Genomic DNA, 17,704 nt, shown 5'->3' with positions numbered 1-17,704 from the left:
ACTACTACCCTCATCATGGTCTCCTGGTGCTGATTGGACCTGCTGCTAAAAAACATGTTTGCTAGTGGGTTTCTTTAAAATTTTTGCACCATTTGTCAGGCTCTTTGTTTCCTGTACAATCAACTTTGATGTGGTCTTTGGTCCTAAATCAACTGAGATGAACTAAAACAAGGATAGATTAGAGTTACAAGCTTCCCTTCAGATCATCATAGTGGGCTTACTGACTGATCCTCTGTTAACTCGTTCTGCAGCCAGAAATATACAATGCTATACAGAGGCTGTAGAAGGCAAATAGTGCAGTATTTTTAGTGAAATCCATTTGCAAAATTAAGTTTTAGTCTAAAATTACATGCATTTAAGTGAAAAAAAATTATCCCCAAAGATGGACCACTGCTTTAAGCTGGCTGTACATGACCGGATTAGTTTAGCATCTCCTGTATATGAGGGCCTGCTGACATAACTGACGTCCAAAAATTATAAATGTTTGAGGGTTCTCTTGTGCACACAGCTCCATAAGACGTCTCCACAGAAAACCTGGAAATGTAAAATGTACTTTTATTTTCAACAGATACACAAACAAGTTGGAATACACCAAAAGAATTTAAGAGAATTGAAAATAATAATCAAGATTCCTCAAGAGTAGAGCCTGTAATTCAAAGACTACCATCAGATCTCTCATCTGGGGCCTCCAATCATCAGCAATGTTCTCATGATAAATCAAATGACCTTCCAAATCAGACCAGGAGTGGAAAGAAAATACATCCATGTGCCGAGTGTGGCAAGTGTTTTCACAACAGTGCAAATCTGTCCCGCCATCTGAGGATACACACGGGTTTAAAGCCATTTTCATGTTCTCAATGTGGCAAATGTTTTACACACAAATCTATGCTTGATGCTCATCAGAGAATTCACACAGGGGAGAAGCCATTTATGTGTTCTGAGTGTGGGCGATCTTTTACCCAAAAATCTCATCTCATTAAGCATCAGGTTATACACACCGGAGAGAAGCCGTTCTTGTGTTCTGAGTGCGGAAAATGTTTTATGCAGAAATCTGATCTCCTAAAACATCAGAAAGTTCATACAGGGGAGAAGCCATTTCCATGTTCACAGTGTGGGAGGCGTTTTGCAACTAATTTGGATCTTGTCAACCATCAACGGATACACACTGGGGAGAAGCCATTTCCGTGCTTTGAGTGTGGGAAATGTTTTACACAGAAATCAATTCTTATGAATCATATTAAAATCCACACAGGAGAGAGGCCTTTTCAATGTTCTGATTGTGGTAAATGTTTTGCTCAAAAATCCAAGCTTTTGGGTCATCGAAGAACTCATACGGGAGAGAAACCATATTCTTGTTTAGACTGTGGGAAATTTTTTGGACACAAATCAAGTCTTGTCAAACATCATCAAAGAGTTCACACGGTAACAAGGTGAAACATTGTAACAAATATACAACAGATTAGACAATCTTAAAATATATTTAAAGCTAGTCTTGCTGTTTGATAAATTTGATGCATTTTTAGACTGTCTAGTCTTAATTTTAGGAAGAATAGAGAGAGTGGGGTGGACTGCGCTCCCCAGTGTATTATTGTAGATAATAAATGCAGACAATGTCCTCACACATGGTGGACTTGCACTATGACTATGACACCATTGTAGATATGTCACAAAGATTGATTTCCTCGTCCACTTGTCACGCTAAAGGAAAGAATCCCAGTCTCCACAAGGGGAAGTTGGGGATAAACTGATTCACAGGTCCTACCAAAGCTGACTGCAGTGGTTTGTCCTGATGAAGAAGTGTGACACTTCGAAATGCGTGGTCCTGGATTTCTGACTCCTCATCACTCTTCCATCAGCAGCGCAAATATAACCCATTTTAGCCTAAGCCTTTTTAGCGGTTATCATCTCATAACATGACCAGTTAAGCTCCATTGCCCACATTCTTTTAATTTTATCTGGATAAGACCATATTGCGTTTATTTTCCTTAGGACTTGATGTTGCATTTGGAATCAAAACGCGTTGGAGTTTTATCCAAATTCAAGAATCTTCCTCAGGCATTAGAATACATCTCTGTGAGGCCTATTGTGTCTGCTCGCCTTTGTTTCTGACTAGTTTGCGCTTGACATAGTTTTATATTTGGACTCGTATATATGTATTTTTATGTCTGAGGAAGATTCCTGTTATGGCGACCCTCTTTGTTTTAAGGATAATTTTGGAATAGACAGCAAAGGGTCTTCACATTGCCAGTGAGATTCAAATTAAGATACTTCATCGATGAAGGAAGAGAGACAGAATACATGTGACATGCATTGTCAGCAGGTAGAGTCTTCTAGTGTGGCAACAAAGACTCACCATATTTATTAGCTAGACAGAACAGAACTTCATTGTTACATACAACTGAACAGAAAACCGAAATAGACTTATAAGTAGCAAACACATTTCCCTTGGCCCAGCGTAAACCTTCTTGCCAAGGACTTCACAGGAAACAAGTATCTTAGTCAGACATTCCACAATGTAAAATCAGAAAACACTCAAGCAGACTTCAGACATAGCAAAAATATAAATAGTTTTTTTTCTAAATTAATAATGATATCTACATATTAAAAAATTAACTATAATAACTCCTCCCTTTTTATTATTTTACAAAGCAATTTATTCATCAGCTACTTCCCCATGCTATGAAAGCCTGGAGGGGACGAATCCCATTCACCGACAAATATCTTGCTTGTAAATCTCATCATATATGTTTATAGGAGAAGTGGCATTATATTTTGCAGGCCTGTGATGCTTAATCTTGTGTGTTTTCTTGCATAGTCTCTTAATAGCAAATATACTAATCCTGGCAACTATATACACTAGTAATATTAAAATTCCTATTTGTAGAATACCTTGTAGGATACCCATTAGCCATCCACCTATACCCTTGAACCAATTGACAGGATTAAGAAATGAGAAAGTGTCACTCCACCAGGAATCTTTGTTAACATGATGTTCTTGGAGCCACGCATCCCTCATTTCTCTAACTATCTCTATCTTGGTCTTTACCTGGAAATTTCCGGCAGGGTCTATGTAGTGGCAACAGGTAGGACCTATTATCTGACACATCCCGCCCTCTCTAGCAGTCAAGTAATCTAGCACTATGGTGTGTTGGTTAGTAACTGCAATTAGTTGTTTCTGTACAATATTAGATGTATCGAGAATGTCAAGAATCTGGAAGATCTGGTCATCTAGATAATCAGTCGCTTCTACCAACTTAAGGCCCTGTCACACTTAGCGACGCTGCAACGATCCCGACAATGATACGACCTGTCAGGGATCTTTGCTGCGTCGCTATGTGGTCGCTGGTGAGCTGTCACGCAGGCAGGCTCACCAACGATCAGGGGAGCAGCGACATCGTGGAAAGAATCTTTCCACGATGTCCTGCTCCTGGTTACCAGCCTGCTGAAGCAGGAGCAGGCTGGTAACCATGATAAACATCGGGTTACTAGGGGCACATTATGAATGGGTAAATGAATAAGACACTAAAAAATTTGTTAGCACCCCCATTTCTACAAGATGTGGTTTACCATTTGGTCTGGTCTTGTTGTCTGCAGCTCGTCTGTACAGTGTGTGTAGAGGGATTGCTTTAATATCTACTCTTGTGTGTGGTACTATAAAAGTAGAAGGTGTCAGAAAGGCCAATGTGCAAACTCCTGTGAAATTGTTGGGTAATCACTTGTAAGCCTGATGTCCACATACAATATATAAACTCTCTGGTGCTCCAACAACAGTGTTGTTGAACAGACTAGCAATCCATTTAGATAACAAGGTGGTGCTTAATTTTTCCAGAATTTTTCCCTGATAATGAGTGTCATTTGAGGTAAAACCTGATATTTAGATTTTGCAAGGTGACTTTTACACAATGAAGCTTAGGATTGAGAGTGGCATCAACCGCTATACACTGCGTAGTAGTGGTAGCAGATCCATTACACTCTGAATAGTCAGCTATAGAGAAAGGAAACCCTCTGGATTTTATCTGAATACAGCTGCAAGAGGTAAAGTTCGGATAACCGGAGAGGTCGACACGACTGGTCGCCCAAGGCATTTCAGTCTGACTTAGAGGTGGACCACTCCTGTTAAACAACAACCATGGCTCAGTCACCCAAGCAGCTACAGTTAGACCTACAGCCTTCTTTTTCTTTGTTCTTCTTAATCTAATAGGAAAAGTGTAGTTAGTTAAGTAAAACATTTCATTCAAAGTCACTGGAATAGCTAAATAAGGCATAGTATTGGAGGATATTGGACTATGGGTGCATATCCAACAGTTCTTAGGACGGTCATTAGAGTTCATGTCTTGGAGTAAGACTTGGTGATGCTTTATCAGTTTGTTATCCCAGTTCTCTTTAAGCACTTCATGGAGAGTTAGGGCAAAAGGTACGGTTGCTATCACCATAGTCCAAACAAACAGGGTCATCATCTTTGTTGCTGCTGGGGTTCAAAACCTTTTTACAATGGCTGGCGTGGATCCAAGTGTCCTTGCCTTGAAGCTTGACCAAAGTGGCAGTGGTTAACAGCACTTGGAATGGTTCACTGTATCTGGGCTCCAGTGGTCTCCTCATATGTCTTTTTACCATGACCCAGTCTCCTGGTACCAAAGTGTGAGTGCCGCTGAGGCAATTGGGGTCTGGGATAGAGGAAAGAACACGATTATGAGTAACAGTCAAATGTTTATGCAACTCCAGAACATATTCAATGAGAGAACCATAGGAGGCCTGCAGCTGCTGTGGGAAATACAACCCTGTCTTAGGGACACTACCAAACAGTATTTCATATGGCGACACCTTCTCCCTCCCCCTTGGGGCGGTCCTCACTGAATACAATGCTATGGGCAAACAATCTACCCAGGACAAGTGTGTTTCTTCCATGCACTTTTGAATTTTTAGTTTCAAGGTACCATTGAGACGTTCCACCTTCCCACTACTTTGTAGGGAACATGGAAAGCCTGTTCTATCCCAAGAGTGACCATGATTTGTTTCATTAGTTCGCCAGTAAAGTGGGTTCCTCTGTCACTTTCTATAGTTTCGGGCATCCCATATCTACAAACCACTTCACTAATCAATTTTTTAGCAGTAGTTTTTGTGTTTGCGTTAGTCACCGCCCAAGCTTCTGGCCACCCAGAGAAAAGGTCAATGCATACCAGAGCGTATTCATAATTACCCACCTTAGGTAGCTGTATGTAGTCCACCTGCAGTCTCTGAAATGGGTTATCCGGTTTTGGTGTGCATTTTCGTGGGACTCGAATAGGCCTACCAGTGTTATGTTTTGCACAAACTAGACATTCTTGAACATACTTTGCAGCCGTATTCGGGAACCCTGAGGCAGACCAGTTTTGTAGCACCACTGCACACATAACACCCTTTGAGTTATGCACTGGAGAATGTGCAAGGGCAGCCATCATAGGGAACAGGCGGCGTGGAAGGCAAATACGTTTATTTACCTGCCATACCCCTGACACTGACTGTACGGCGCCCGCTTTGACCCATGCATTCTGCTCGTGGGGGGGGAGCCTGGGTCTGGAAGACCTGCCACAGTTCGAGGTCCACGGCCACTGGGACCGGTGCAGGGGATGTCTCCTTATTTGAAAGGGGGCTTCCTGCACTCCCTGACTCTGAGTCTCCTGGGGTTCCCGCACTTGCGATAACCAGTATCTCTGTCAGAGGTAATCGTGCTGCTTCCTTAGCCACCTGGTCGGCCAAAGCATTCCCTACTGCAAGGGGAGTTTGTTCCCGAGTGTGTGCTGACACTTTGACTATGGCTGCCCTACGAGGAATGATGAGTGCTGTGAGTAGCTGCTCTACCGCTTGCGCATTCCTTATAGGTTTGCCAGCAGAGGTCAAGAAATTACGGCTTCGCCAAATGGCGCCAAAGTCATGTGCAACACCATAAGCATATTGCTAGTCAGAAAATACATTAATTTCTTTACCTTTTCCCAGATTACATGCTGCAGCGAGTGCTTTAAGCTCTGCCTCTTGCGCAGAGCAGCTGGAGGGGAGTGGTTCTTGTAATACTGCCTTACCATTGTGGACTACTGCATACCCGGTGATGAATCGTCCTTGTTCACTGTCCCAAGCTCTGGAACCATCTACAAAATACTCAGCAGAGGGGTTAGTGAGTGGCACATCAGTAATATTTGCCAAACCCTTTATTTCAGCTTCCATCAATGCCTGACAATCATGTTCATGTGCAATATCAAACTGAGCTTCCTCATCTGCTAATTTGAAAAACAGGGGCAAATCTTGCCTCATGGTCTCTCCCTCTTCCCCATCCTTATACTTTCCTCCCTTTTCTAAATCCACTGGTAGTAGTGTAGCTGGATTTAGAACATTACTGCGCTTGATAGTTATATGGGGAGGTGTAAGGAGTGAGACTTCATATTTTGTCAACCTTGATGCTGAGAGGTGACGGGTCTGAGCCTGTTGAAGTATTTCAGATACAGCATGAGGAACTTGAAGTGTGAGGGGGCTTCCTAACACTATGCCCTCTGTCTTTTTAACAAGTTCTAAAGCAGCTGCCACAGCTCTAACACAAGTAGGAGAACCCATAATGACTGGATCAAGGGTTACAGAGTAATACCCTAGAGGGCGCTGCCTACCACCAAGTTCTTGGGTAAGGACACCAGACGCATGTCCAGCCTGTTCGTGACAGTACAAAGTAAAAAACTTGTCATAATTCGGTATACCTAGAGCTGGTGAGGTAGAAAGAGTGAGCTTGAGGGTGTGAAATGCATCAATAGCCTCAGAATTAATGGTGAAAGGCTCAGTTTTGAGGCATTGAAACAATGGGGCCATAATACAAGAGGCATTTCGTATCCAGAGACGGCAGTACTGGACTAGGCCCAAGAATGCCCGAAGGGACTTGGTAGATCTTGGAAGTGGTATTTTTAGTATAGCCTCAATCCTCCCTGGGCTGAGATGCTTAATGCCTGGAGACAGGCAATGCCCAAGGAAAGTGACTGTGGACTTGCACAACTGGAGTTTATCTTTTGAAGCTTTGCACCCATTTTCTGCTAAGAATATCAGCAGAGATTGAGATTCATTGTGGCATATCTGGTCAGTGGTGCAGCAAAGGAGAAGGTCATCCACATATTGTAAGAGTATGGTGGATGAATCAAAGGGGCACCAGTTATCGAGTACAGTCTTTAGGGATGTGGAAAATAAGGAAGGGGAGTTAGCAGCTCCCTGAGGAAGGACTGCCCATGCATACTGGGCACCGCTGTGGGTGAAGGCAAAATAAGAGGTACACTCCGTGGACAAGAAGACAGAGAAAAAAGCATTGGCCAGATCAATCACTGTGAAACAGGTGGCTGTGGAGGGGACCTGATTCAGGAGAGTATGGGGGTTGGGTACAAGTGGAGTATCCACTATAGTTACTGCATTAACTGCCCTAAGATCATGTACCATACGATAGGCTACTGGCTGTCCAGGTGGGGTTTTCCTTTTGACTGGGTACAGGGGAGTGTTAAATGGGGAGGTTATAACTAGACCTCTTAACAAAAGCTCCTAGACATTCTCATGTATTGCTGCATCCTGAGCAGCACTTAAAGGATACTGCTTTATACAGGGGGGTTGGGCATCTGGTTTAAGTTTTACAGTCGCCGGAGGGATAGGTAGTTTTCCCACATCAAGTTTGCTACATGCCAACAATTGACTGGGTATATCCTCAAGCCAAACAGGATGGGAATGAGGTTTAAGGCCTCGTCACACTAAGCGATGCTACAGCGATCCCGACAACGATACGACCTGTCAGGGATCGTTGCTGTGTCGCTGTGTGGTCGCTGGTGAGATGTCAAACAGTCAGATCTTCCCAACGATGCAGCGACCCGTAACGATCTGTATAACGATGCACGCCTATGTGTTTCTGTGTCTGAGTCGTCAACAAGGTCGTTGGTAAGGTGTCAAACACACCGATGCATGCTACCCAGCGGGACCTCAACGATCAAAAAAAGGTCCAGACCATTCCGACATGACCAGCGATCTCACAGCAGGGGCCTGGTCTCTGCTAAGTGTCAAACGTAGCGAGATCGCTACTGAAGTCGCTGTTGCGTCACAAAACTTGTGACTCCGCAGCGATCTCGCTAGCGATCTCGCTTAGTGTGACGGGGCCTTTAGAGTCTGTATTGTCTAGAACTGTGGGAATTGTTAGGGATAGAAGACTACACAATGTGTCATCATCCAGGGGGGTGGTCATCTTGGGCCATTTGGAGTGAATTCTATGCAGGCCCCAATTTTCTGCAACAAATCTGTTCCCAACAAATTAAAAGGCACATCAGGGGAAACTAAAACCTGGGTTACAATTAAAATTGAGTCATGCAAATTTAACCGGAGAGGATGAGTCATTTGTAATTTAGTAAGTCGTCCCTCTACCCCTTCACAAGCCACATAGTCGGGGGGCAAAATGTCCTCTGGAACATGTTCTTGCATTAATACTGTATGGGCTGCTCCAGTGTCTACCATGAATGAAATAGTTTGTCCCTCCCCCAGGGACACGGGGACAATGAGTGTGGGTCCCTGGGGGGTGACAACGGGGCAGAGGGAGACATCTGAATTGCCAATTTCCTATGGAGGGGGCTGGGCAGTGGCTGTTGATTTTGCGGGACATTTGATGGATAGATGTCCTTTTTGCCGGCAAGACCAGCATTCTACATTGCTGTAATCTCTATTTCCTCCTTGGTGGTTACTTCCTCCTCTCCCTCCCCATCTTCCCTTCCTGGTCTGTACAGGAGCCAGGTTAACCCTTTTCTTTGACATGCTTTCTAGTTCAGCACCTCGGGCCATTTCCTTTAAATCAACCCATTGCATATTGCGCCACTCCGGTGACTAGTGCGTACTACAGTCTGAACCGTAGGTTTAAGACCATTCATAAAACACTGCAACAATAATCTGCGATCCTTATCATCATTCTGCTCATATCCAAAATGCAACCATGTTTGTTCTAATACATAGGCATATTCTGAGACTGACTGAGCCTTATCCTGTACTACAGTTTGTAGCAGGTCTTTTTTTTTATCCTGCTCTGGCCGTGCCCAGTTTTGCATCCTTTGTATAAACACCCGACCCGACTGATGTATTTTTAATGGCTGGTTCCTGGCCTGGCAGCATCTGAGTAATTTCCATAAGTAAGGGGTCACTGCCTTTCTGCAGAATGACAGAAACTAGATCATCCCATGTGGCCCGATATGCCTCCTGAACACCCTGGAGGCGCATTCTAAATGTTAAGGGTTTTTTTCGGGGATCTGGGAGCTGTGTATCGAGGGCAATAAGTTCAGTGGGAGACCAAGGCCGATATGTTTCTATTGGCCATACTTGGGGGGGATCGTGTACCTGAAGATTATCAACCATCCTAGGAGGTTGAAACTATACATCACTAGTGGTCCTCATAGGGAATAGAGGCACCCTGGGTGTGAAGACCCACAGGACCTGCAACAATTAACCCCAGGGGGATTCTGATGACCACAATGTCTGCTAGTCCATGCCACTGACCCAGCATAAGGCGGGGGTGCTGAAGGGGGTGCAGAATTTACATCAGGTACAAGAGACTACAGGGGTTTGAGAGTTTTTCAAACTATCATAGATTACATAGTTCCATGCCTGGTTTCCTCTGATTTATGTTCACTCATTGAGAGACGTTTTGCTACTTCTAACCACATCCTAGCCTGCTCTAGTTTGTTTTTATCTTTCAACCATCCTTCCCAATTGCAGATATATTTCTCTCATTCCTTCTCCTCCAAATTTCCCCACTTTCCCATACCAAATTTCCTCAATATTATTTCACATCCCTCTACTGCTTCTTTCCCTTTCAGTCTCTCCACTATCTCACATGTTGGAACTGGGGCCTCGCCCTTTAGGTTAGTCAATTCCTTACTGCTGCCAGTCCCCATGACTGCAACCACTGTGCCAGAATTACCGCAGAACTCTCTTCAGCACACCTAGAGCCTCTCAGACTCTAAATTTGATCCCGTCCCAGTCTCCTCTGATCCTCGAAAGATGGATCTGATCCTGTCCTAGTCTCCCCTGAGCCTCGGAAGACAGATCTTTAAGGAAGTACTAACACCGATTTTCCAGCCCTGTGAGCTAGGGAGATTCTTACACACAACCAAACAAATAACAATACCAAGCCTACTGCTCCAACTACTATTCCAATTATTTCTGCATGATCATATAACATTTCCCAGTTCAGAGGTTTTCCTTCTACACCTTGTAAAGGCACTACGTGACAACTATATCTGCAATAAGTGTTACTTTTTATACTATATGTTTCCCAGTCTGGGTATACAGGCTAAGCAAGAACTTCAGCTACTATGATTTTCCCTCTCTTGAGCTTACACAAAACAGAACACAGACACTGAGGACAACGATTCTGATTCATCAAAAACGACTTAACAATACGTCAATCATTCAATGCACACTGCACAATCGCTGATATTAATCCCCCTGCTGTATTCGGGCTAAAAACTGCATTCAGTTACCCCTTTCTTGAGGGTGCCCTTATCAATTTACAGGTGAATTCAATACCCTCAGAGTACTACCTTACCGTGAAGGATTCCTCTGTTATAGGCAATCACACTTCACTGATCCTCTTACGGACCGATTTTCCTCTCCACCACATGTGAAGGAACACACCTAAAGGGATCCCTTATCAAGCAGAGACCGTAGTTCCTTATTGGTCAATCAAAAATCATTCAGTCCCATATTCAAGGATCCTCATAGTTTACAAGATCATACCAGACTGTAATAATTATAATGGGTACCACAGGAGTCTTTTTGCGTGGAACAAAGATACAACAGAACACAGCTTATAGGTGTCAAAGTGTATATTATAAACACACGGTGTTTCAAACAAGTGCAGACGAAAAGTCAAAGTCCATAAACACTCAGGGGAAAATGCAATCAGCAGAGCAGTCTGTAAAGCGCAGTTCACACTAGAGGATGTTAGAAAACAAGGAAGTCTTTATCAAGTCCATACACAAATATATATATAGATGCAAGGAAGTCCAAACAATATATATTAGATAATCCAGGGAGGCCTGGGTAGGAAGTCCCAGATAATGCAGCACAGTCCCGTGCTCTAAATGCAATCAGCAAAGCAATCTGTAAAGCACAGTTCACACTAGAGGATGCTAGAAAACAAGGAAGTCTTTATCAAGTCCATGCAAGGAAGTCCATACAATATATATATTAGATAATCCAGGGAGGCCTGGGTAGGAAGTCCCTGATAGTGCAGCACAGTCCCGTGCTCTGCAGCTATCTAATGCAGGTGAGTCAGAGCAGAAACCAGCTTACTTGTTAGAAGAATGCAGGTGAAGACTGAGGCTCAGAGGTAGCAGCAGGAGCAGCCAGGAGAAGGAGGAATACAGGTAACAACTGAATGCAGCAGAATCTCTGAGAGCAGGTAACAGAAGATCCACACAAGTCTGCAGGGCAGAGCAGGAAACTAGGAAACCACCAGGAACAGGTCACAGGCAGAATACTCTAGCACTGATTAGAGGCTGGGGTGGAGTTATAAAGCAGGAAGACAATGGGGCACATGAGACAAAAGACACCATCTTGAAAGAGGGCAAAATGGCCAAAATGGAATTAAAAATATTCGCAGTCCTAACACAGACATTTATGACGTAGACAAAACAAACAACATAAAACAATCCTCCGACTCCTGAAATATACAGAAGAACTGCGGAGGTGCCTAATCCCGACACGCTGGGCAAGGTTGGTTACTCGACACTTCATTCAATTATCATTCAACCATCTTTCAATCGTCAATCAAACATCTAAAAAACACATTGAAACATATAAGACAACAAATTCAGTCACTGGCAAGGGTTCAAAAATGATTGTCTTGTTAGGACCACCAATTACCCGTCCTGGAGCCCTCTAGGTAGTACTGAATTAGTAGGACATTCCTATGTTTGGAACCGGAACGCGTTGCAGTTTTATCCATATAAACAATTAAGTTTTATATACTTATGGTTTGATCCTTTGGGCATAAAGCACACTCTGGCACCCATTGCAGGTGGCTTTGTTTTCACCTGTCTTAATCCACAATCTATGAGTTGGCTTTCCTGTCAAGTTTCCTTTTCCTGTCAAGCCACACTCCTTTTAGATGGGCCAGGCCCCCTTGTCAAAAGTGTTTGAAAAACAAGTCTAAAACACATAATAAATTTGGTGCAAGATATGTAAGACAGTTTTTGGTGAAAATTAAGTCAAAATGTTTCCGCATTCCTTTATTAAATCAGTCTGAGTATTTGCAGATGCTGGGATGTGCTGCTCTGTCTCATTCTATCACAGTCCATTCACATATCCGAAGGAAGAAAAGAAAAACATAAAGAATGCGTAATTTTACCATATAGTATGCTGACTAATGGGAAAACTTTCCAAGTGCAGTGAAATTCTTCAAAATACACAATTCTGTCTTTCTTTTTTGGATTTTATTTACAATTTTCAGTGTGCAGTTAAACAATTGCCTAGCAACATGACTCTTCAGGTCAGTACATTAGTGACTATACAAATCTTATAAAGTTTGTTTTTGTTATAATTTAGTGGTTAAAAAAAAAAACAAATTAAAGAAAAAAAAATAACATTTGAATTTTATACATGGAGCTGTATAAGGGCTTGTCTTTTGCGTGGCATGCTGACATTGATACCATTTTGGGGAGAATTTGATTTTTTGATCTCTTTTTACTGCATTTTTGAGGGTAATAGGGACTGAAAAACACCAAGGTTACTTACCGGTAGCCGTTTTTTCCTGAACCCATGACAGCACACCTTGAGAGAGGGATCCGCCCCATCAAGGACAGGAAACCGTCTGAAATAAAAGGGCGGTACCTCTCCCTCGCTTCAATTGTTTACAGAGCATTGAGAGGACATGCCAAAAAGGTTAGACATATAACCAACACCTACAATATATATAACACCCCAACCAGTGCACACCAGTGTGTGAGAAACAGAAAAATAGGGGGGTGGGACTATAGGTGCTGTCATGAGTTCAGGAAAAACTGGCTACAGGTAAGTAACCTTGGTGTTTTCCCCTCACCCATGACAGCACACCTTGAGAGAATTTTGGAGAATTATGAGCACCCTAGGGAGGGACCACCGCCTGAAGTACCCTTCTCCCAAAGGTAAGGTCAGAGGAGGACAGATCCAACCGATAGTGTTTATAGAAGGTGGATGGTGTAGACCAAGCAGCAGCTCTACATATCTGATCGATTGAGACGTCTGCCCTCTCCGCCCAGGAGGTTGCGACGGCTCTGGTGGAATGAGCCTTGACATTGTCCGGGGCCGGAACTCCTGTGGACATATATGCTAAACAAATGGCCTCCCTAAGCCACCTAGAAATGGTACCCTTGGACACCTCGTGAACTTTCCTACTCCCCTGAAAGGCCAGGAACAAGGAATGGTCCTTCCTCCATACACTAGTCATGTTAATGTACTGTAGTAGGGATCTTCTAACATCTAGGTTATGGAATCTAACTTCCACTGGGTTTTTTGGATTGCTGCAAAACGAGGGTAGTACAATCTCCTGGTTACAGTGGAATCTAGATACGACCTTGGAAGATATGCTGCATCTGGTCGCAAGGTGACCCTATCATCATAAATTTGCGTGTACGGAGGATCAACCGAAAGGGCCTGCAGGTCACCCACCCTACGAGCTGACGTTAAGGCCACTAAGAGGATGGTCTTAAGGCTGAGGATCTTTGGAGAGACGTCCTGTAGGGGCTCGAACGGGTCACTGGTAAGTGCGTTCAAGACCAAATTCAGGTCCCAGGAAGGAACTCTTAAGGGACCGAACCGGTCTGGCTCTGGCACAGGACTTGATAAATCTAGAGACCCACCTGTTCCCAGCCAAGTTACAATTCTAGAGCGCCCCCAAGGCCGACACCTGAACTTTAAGGCTATGTGCCCATGTAGCTGATTTGATGCAGAGCGTTTTTGCCTCTCTCTGGCAGAAAAAAACGCATGCAGATTTACATGCATTTTTTCTGCCAGAGAGAAGTGTTTTTTCAGCGTTTTTACATGCGTTTTCGCATGCGTTTTTTCAAGCAGTTTTCCAAGCGATTTTGAGCATCACTTGGAAAAGTGCTTGACAAGTTGGTCACACAATATAAATCCATGCAACCGGCATGGATTTATAATGTGTGAACAACTGATGCTTTAAATGCAGCAGCTATAGTAAAAAAAAAGAATTAAAACGTTAAAAAAAACAAAAAAAACGGTATACTCACCTCTCCGGTCTCCTCCAGTCTGCTCCCGGCGGCGATCCTCTCTCTTCGTCGTCCTGCAGTGTACTGTCAGGACCTGCGGTGACTTCATTTAGTCAGCTGATGGTCACACGACCATCACCTGACCTCCGACGTCAGCGGTTGCGTGCCCATCAGGTGACTAAATGACGTCACCGCAGATCCTAACAGTACACCGCGGGACGCCAAGCAGAGAGGACGTGGCCGGGAGCAGATCGGGGGCTGCCGGAGAGGTGAATATACAGGTTTTGTTTATTTTTAACTTTTTTATTTCTTTTTTTCACCGTGTGGTAGCCGGGATGAAGAGGCCGCGATTATGCTGCAAATTCACGGCCATTGAATTTAATTGAAACGCAGCAAATCCACATATACCTGCGGGTTTGCTGCGTTTCAATGTTCCTCAATGGCCGCGAATTTGCAGCGTAATCGCAGTAGAAATGGTCATGCTGCATTTTGCAACGCAATGCGAATTCGGCGCGCAAATTAGCGCATCATGTGCACAGCACATCCGAATTCACATTGCTTTGCATGGCAGACTGTTTTACAAGTGTTTTCGCGGCGTTTTCGAAGCTGTAAAAACGCTACGTGGGCACTTAACCTAAGAGTCCCCGTGGCTAGATCCAGGTCATGCCCTTTTTGCAGAAACTCCAGGATTCCCTTGATTGGAGGCTTGTCTGATAACGGGGTATCTATAAAATCTAGGAATTTCCCCCAGACTCGGTTATAAATTTTAGTTGTTATTGGTTTCCTACTACCCAGCAGGGTCGAGACTAACCCTGGTGAAAACCCCTTGTTACTTAGTAGTGACCTCTCAAATTCCACACCGAAAGATGAAATTCCCTGGCTTGGGCGTAGAATACTGGTCCCTGAATGAGAAGGTCCGGCCTCTCTGGTAGAACCCAGGGATCTGAAACCGACATTAGTTGAAGCAGGGAGAACCAAGGCCTCTTGGGCCAAAAAGGGGCTATAAGAATTATCCTTGTACCATCTTCCCGAATCTTCGTCACCACTGCTGGAACCATTACTAACGGGGGAAAGGCATAGGCTTTCCTGAACTTCCAAAGAATCTGGAGGGCATCTACAGCATGGGGATTTCTGCTGGGTTTAAGGAACAGAATATGTCTACCTTCCTGTTTGCTCTTGTGGCGAACAGATCTATGTCTGGCTGTCCCCATAACTGGACAATCTGTTGGAAGACCCCCGGGTTTAAGCTCCACTCCCCCTGTCTTAGAGTGTGGCGGCTGAGAAAATCTGCCCTTACGTTTTCCACCCCCCTTATGTGAAGAGCACTGAGGGATGGGAGGTGTTGCTCTGCCAGATGTAGGATTCTGTCTTCCACAGCCATCAGGGAGCGTGACCTTGTTCCCCCCTAGTGTATTACATTGGCTACCGCTGCCCGGTTCTCGGACCTGACCTGGACGTGATGACCCTGAATGTGAGGAAGGAAGCCTATCAGGGATTTCTCCACTGCCCAAAGTTCTTTTAAGTTTGAGGATGCCCCCATCTCGTGGTATGCCCAGTGACCCTGTACTGAGAGCTATGCTAGATGACCCCCCCATCCGGAGCCGCTCGCATCGGTTGTAACACCCGATCTACTGGTCTGGACCACTGCACGCCTGAGGTCAAATTTTTCCTGTCTGTCCGCCATGAAAGGGAATCTACAGCTTCTAGGGAAAGAGAGAACTTGCTTTCTAAACGCCCGTTGAAGGACTTCTGCGCTGACAGGACCTCCCACTGAAGAAGTCTCATATGCCCTTGAGCCCATCTGACTGCTGGGAGACAGGCCGTCTTAGAACCCAGGAGGGACATTACTTCTCTTAGGGACATCACTGGAGACTGTATGGCTTTCAAGACTAAATTGATTATTTTGCGGACCTTGTCTTCTGGGAGGAAGCAGGCTTGGAGACGAGAATCCAGGACTAGACCTAGGAAGACCAGAGTCCTTGAGGGGGTTAATTTTGACTTTTGGGTATTTACCAACCACCCTAGCTGTTGCAACACCGCCATGACTTGTAGAAGTTGACTGGAGCAGTGGACTTCTGATTTCCCGATTACCAAAAAGTCATCTAAATAGGGAACGATCACTACGTTTTTGATTCGTAGAAAGGCTGTTACTTCCGCTATTAATTTCGTGAATATTCTCGGGGCTATGGAGAGGCCGAAGGGTAGGGCAGTAAACTGAAAATGTCTCAGCTTTTTCTGAATGAACAGGGCTACTCGCAGATATTTCTGGTAGTCTGGATGAATTGGGACGTGATAATATGCGTCCTTCAAGTCTACTACTGCCATAAAGCAATTGTGGTGCAAGAGCTTCACTGCCGAGCTCACTGACTCCATCTTGAAAGTCTGGTTCTCTGTCAACTGGTTTAAACTCCTGAGGTTGATGAGGGTCCTTAAGGACCCATTGGGTTTTTTATCATGAACAGCGGGGAATAGAATCCCTTCCTCCTTTGTGGTATCAGAACTTCGAGAAGGACCCGTTTCTCTACTAGCCCTAATATTTCTGACTCCAGGGCTATCTGTTCTTCCTGGACCTTCCTCTTGGGTGTAATCATAAAAGTTCGGCGAGGAATCTGGCTGAACCGTATCTTCAGGCCACCACTCACAATATTCAGAATCCAGGGGTTTGATGTAATGGTTTCCCAAGCTGGAATAAAGTGGGAAAGCCTCCCCCCTACCTCCGGCCTGGCGTCATTGGGAAGACTTTTTTGTATTGGAGGACGGTCCTCCAAACAGATAACCTGACTCCTTCTTGGATTTGGACTCCCATCTTCTCCTGTCACCCGGAGGGCGACCCCAATTAAATTTTCTTCTCCGAAAACTAAACCTTTTTGAGTTCCCTTAAAATCCTGGGAACCCTTTGTTCCTATCGCCAGCCTACTCTAAGAGGTCATCCAGCTTCTGGCCAAACAGGAGTCTGCCGTCACACGGGAGGGAACATAATTTATGTTTGGATTGTAGGTCGCCTGGACAACCCTTGAGCCACAAGGCCCGTCTGGCAGCATTAGATAGACTTGCTGATCTAGGCGATGAGTCTAACAGAGTCCACTGAAGAGTCTGCCAGGAAGGCCGACGCTGCCTGCAGTAGGGGCAGATTTGAAAGGATTCTATCTCTAGGGATCTTTTTATCCCTAAGTTGGTCTTCCAATTGTTGGAGCCACACTATGAGAGACCTTGCCACACAGGTGCCAGCTACTGCCGGCTTCAGGCCTCCTGCTGCAGCTTCCCAAGTGTGACGTAGAAAGGAGTCAGCCTTTTTATCAAGGTCATCCTTTAGGACGCCTGAATCCTCCAAGGGTAGGGAAGATTTTTTGGATGACCTGGCTACAGTCCCGTCAACTTTGGGGATTTTATCCCAAGGCTCAGAGTCCTCCTCAAAGGGGTACCTTCTTTTAGAGAAGGAGGGTAAGGCCCCTGATCTCTCTGGTTTCTTC

The 17,704-nt window shown here is 44.5% G+C and overlaps 1 protein-coding gene across 4 annotated transcripts in view; it reads left to right on the top strand.

Annotated features, from left to right (window-relative positions):
- Positions 1 to 12,362, top strand: part of LOC141272979 (uncharacterized) — a 74,793-nt gene extending 62,431 nt beyond the window's left edge. For 3 of the 4 annotated variants that reach the window (XM_073684226.1, XM_073684228.1, XM_073684227.1), the window contains exon 6: positions 569 to 12,361. In XM_073684226.1, the coding sequence (XP_073540327.1) occupies positions 569 to 1,434 (866 nt within the window). In that variant the 3' untranslated portion in view covers positions 1,435 to 12,361. Of the gene's footprint in view, positions 1 to 568 lie in introns of all 4 variants that reach the window. The other variant, XM_073684225.1, reaches the window with a different exon arrangement.
- The last annotated feature ends 5,342 nt before the right edge of the window (positions 12,363 to 17,704 follow it).

The sequence above is a fragment of the Phyllobates terribilis genome, unplaced genomic scaffold (genome assembly GCF_046119375.1).
Source record: "Phyllobates terribilis strain yellow unplaced genomic scaffold, ASM4611937v1 Scaffold_5__5_contigs__length_657084704, whole genome shotgun sequence".
Lineage (NCBI taxonomy): Eukaryota > Metazoa > Chordata > Amphibia > Anura > Dendrobatidae > Phyllobates > Phyllobates terribilis.
The sequence above is the reverse complement of the archived record's forward strand: the minus strand, read 5'-3'. Positions and strand labels throughout refer to the sequence as shown.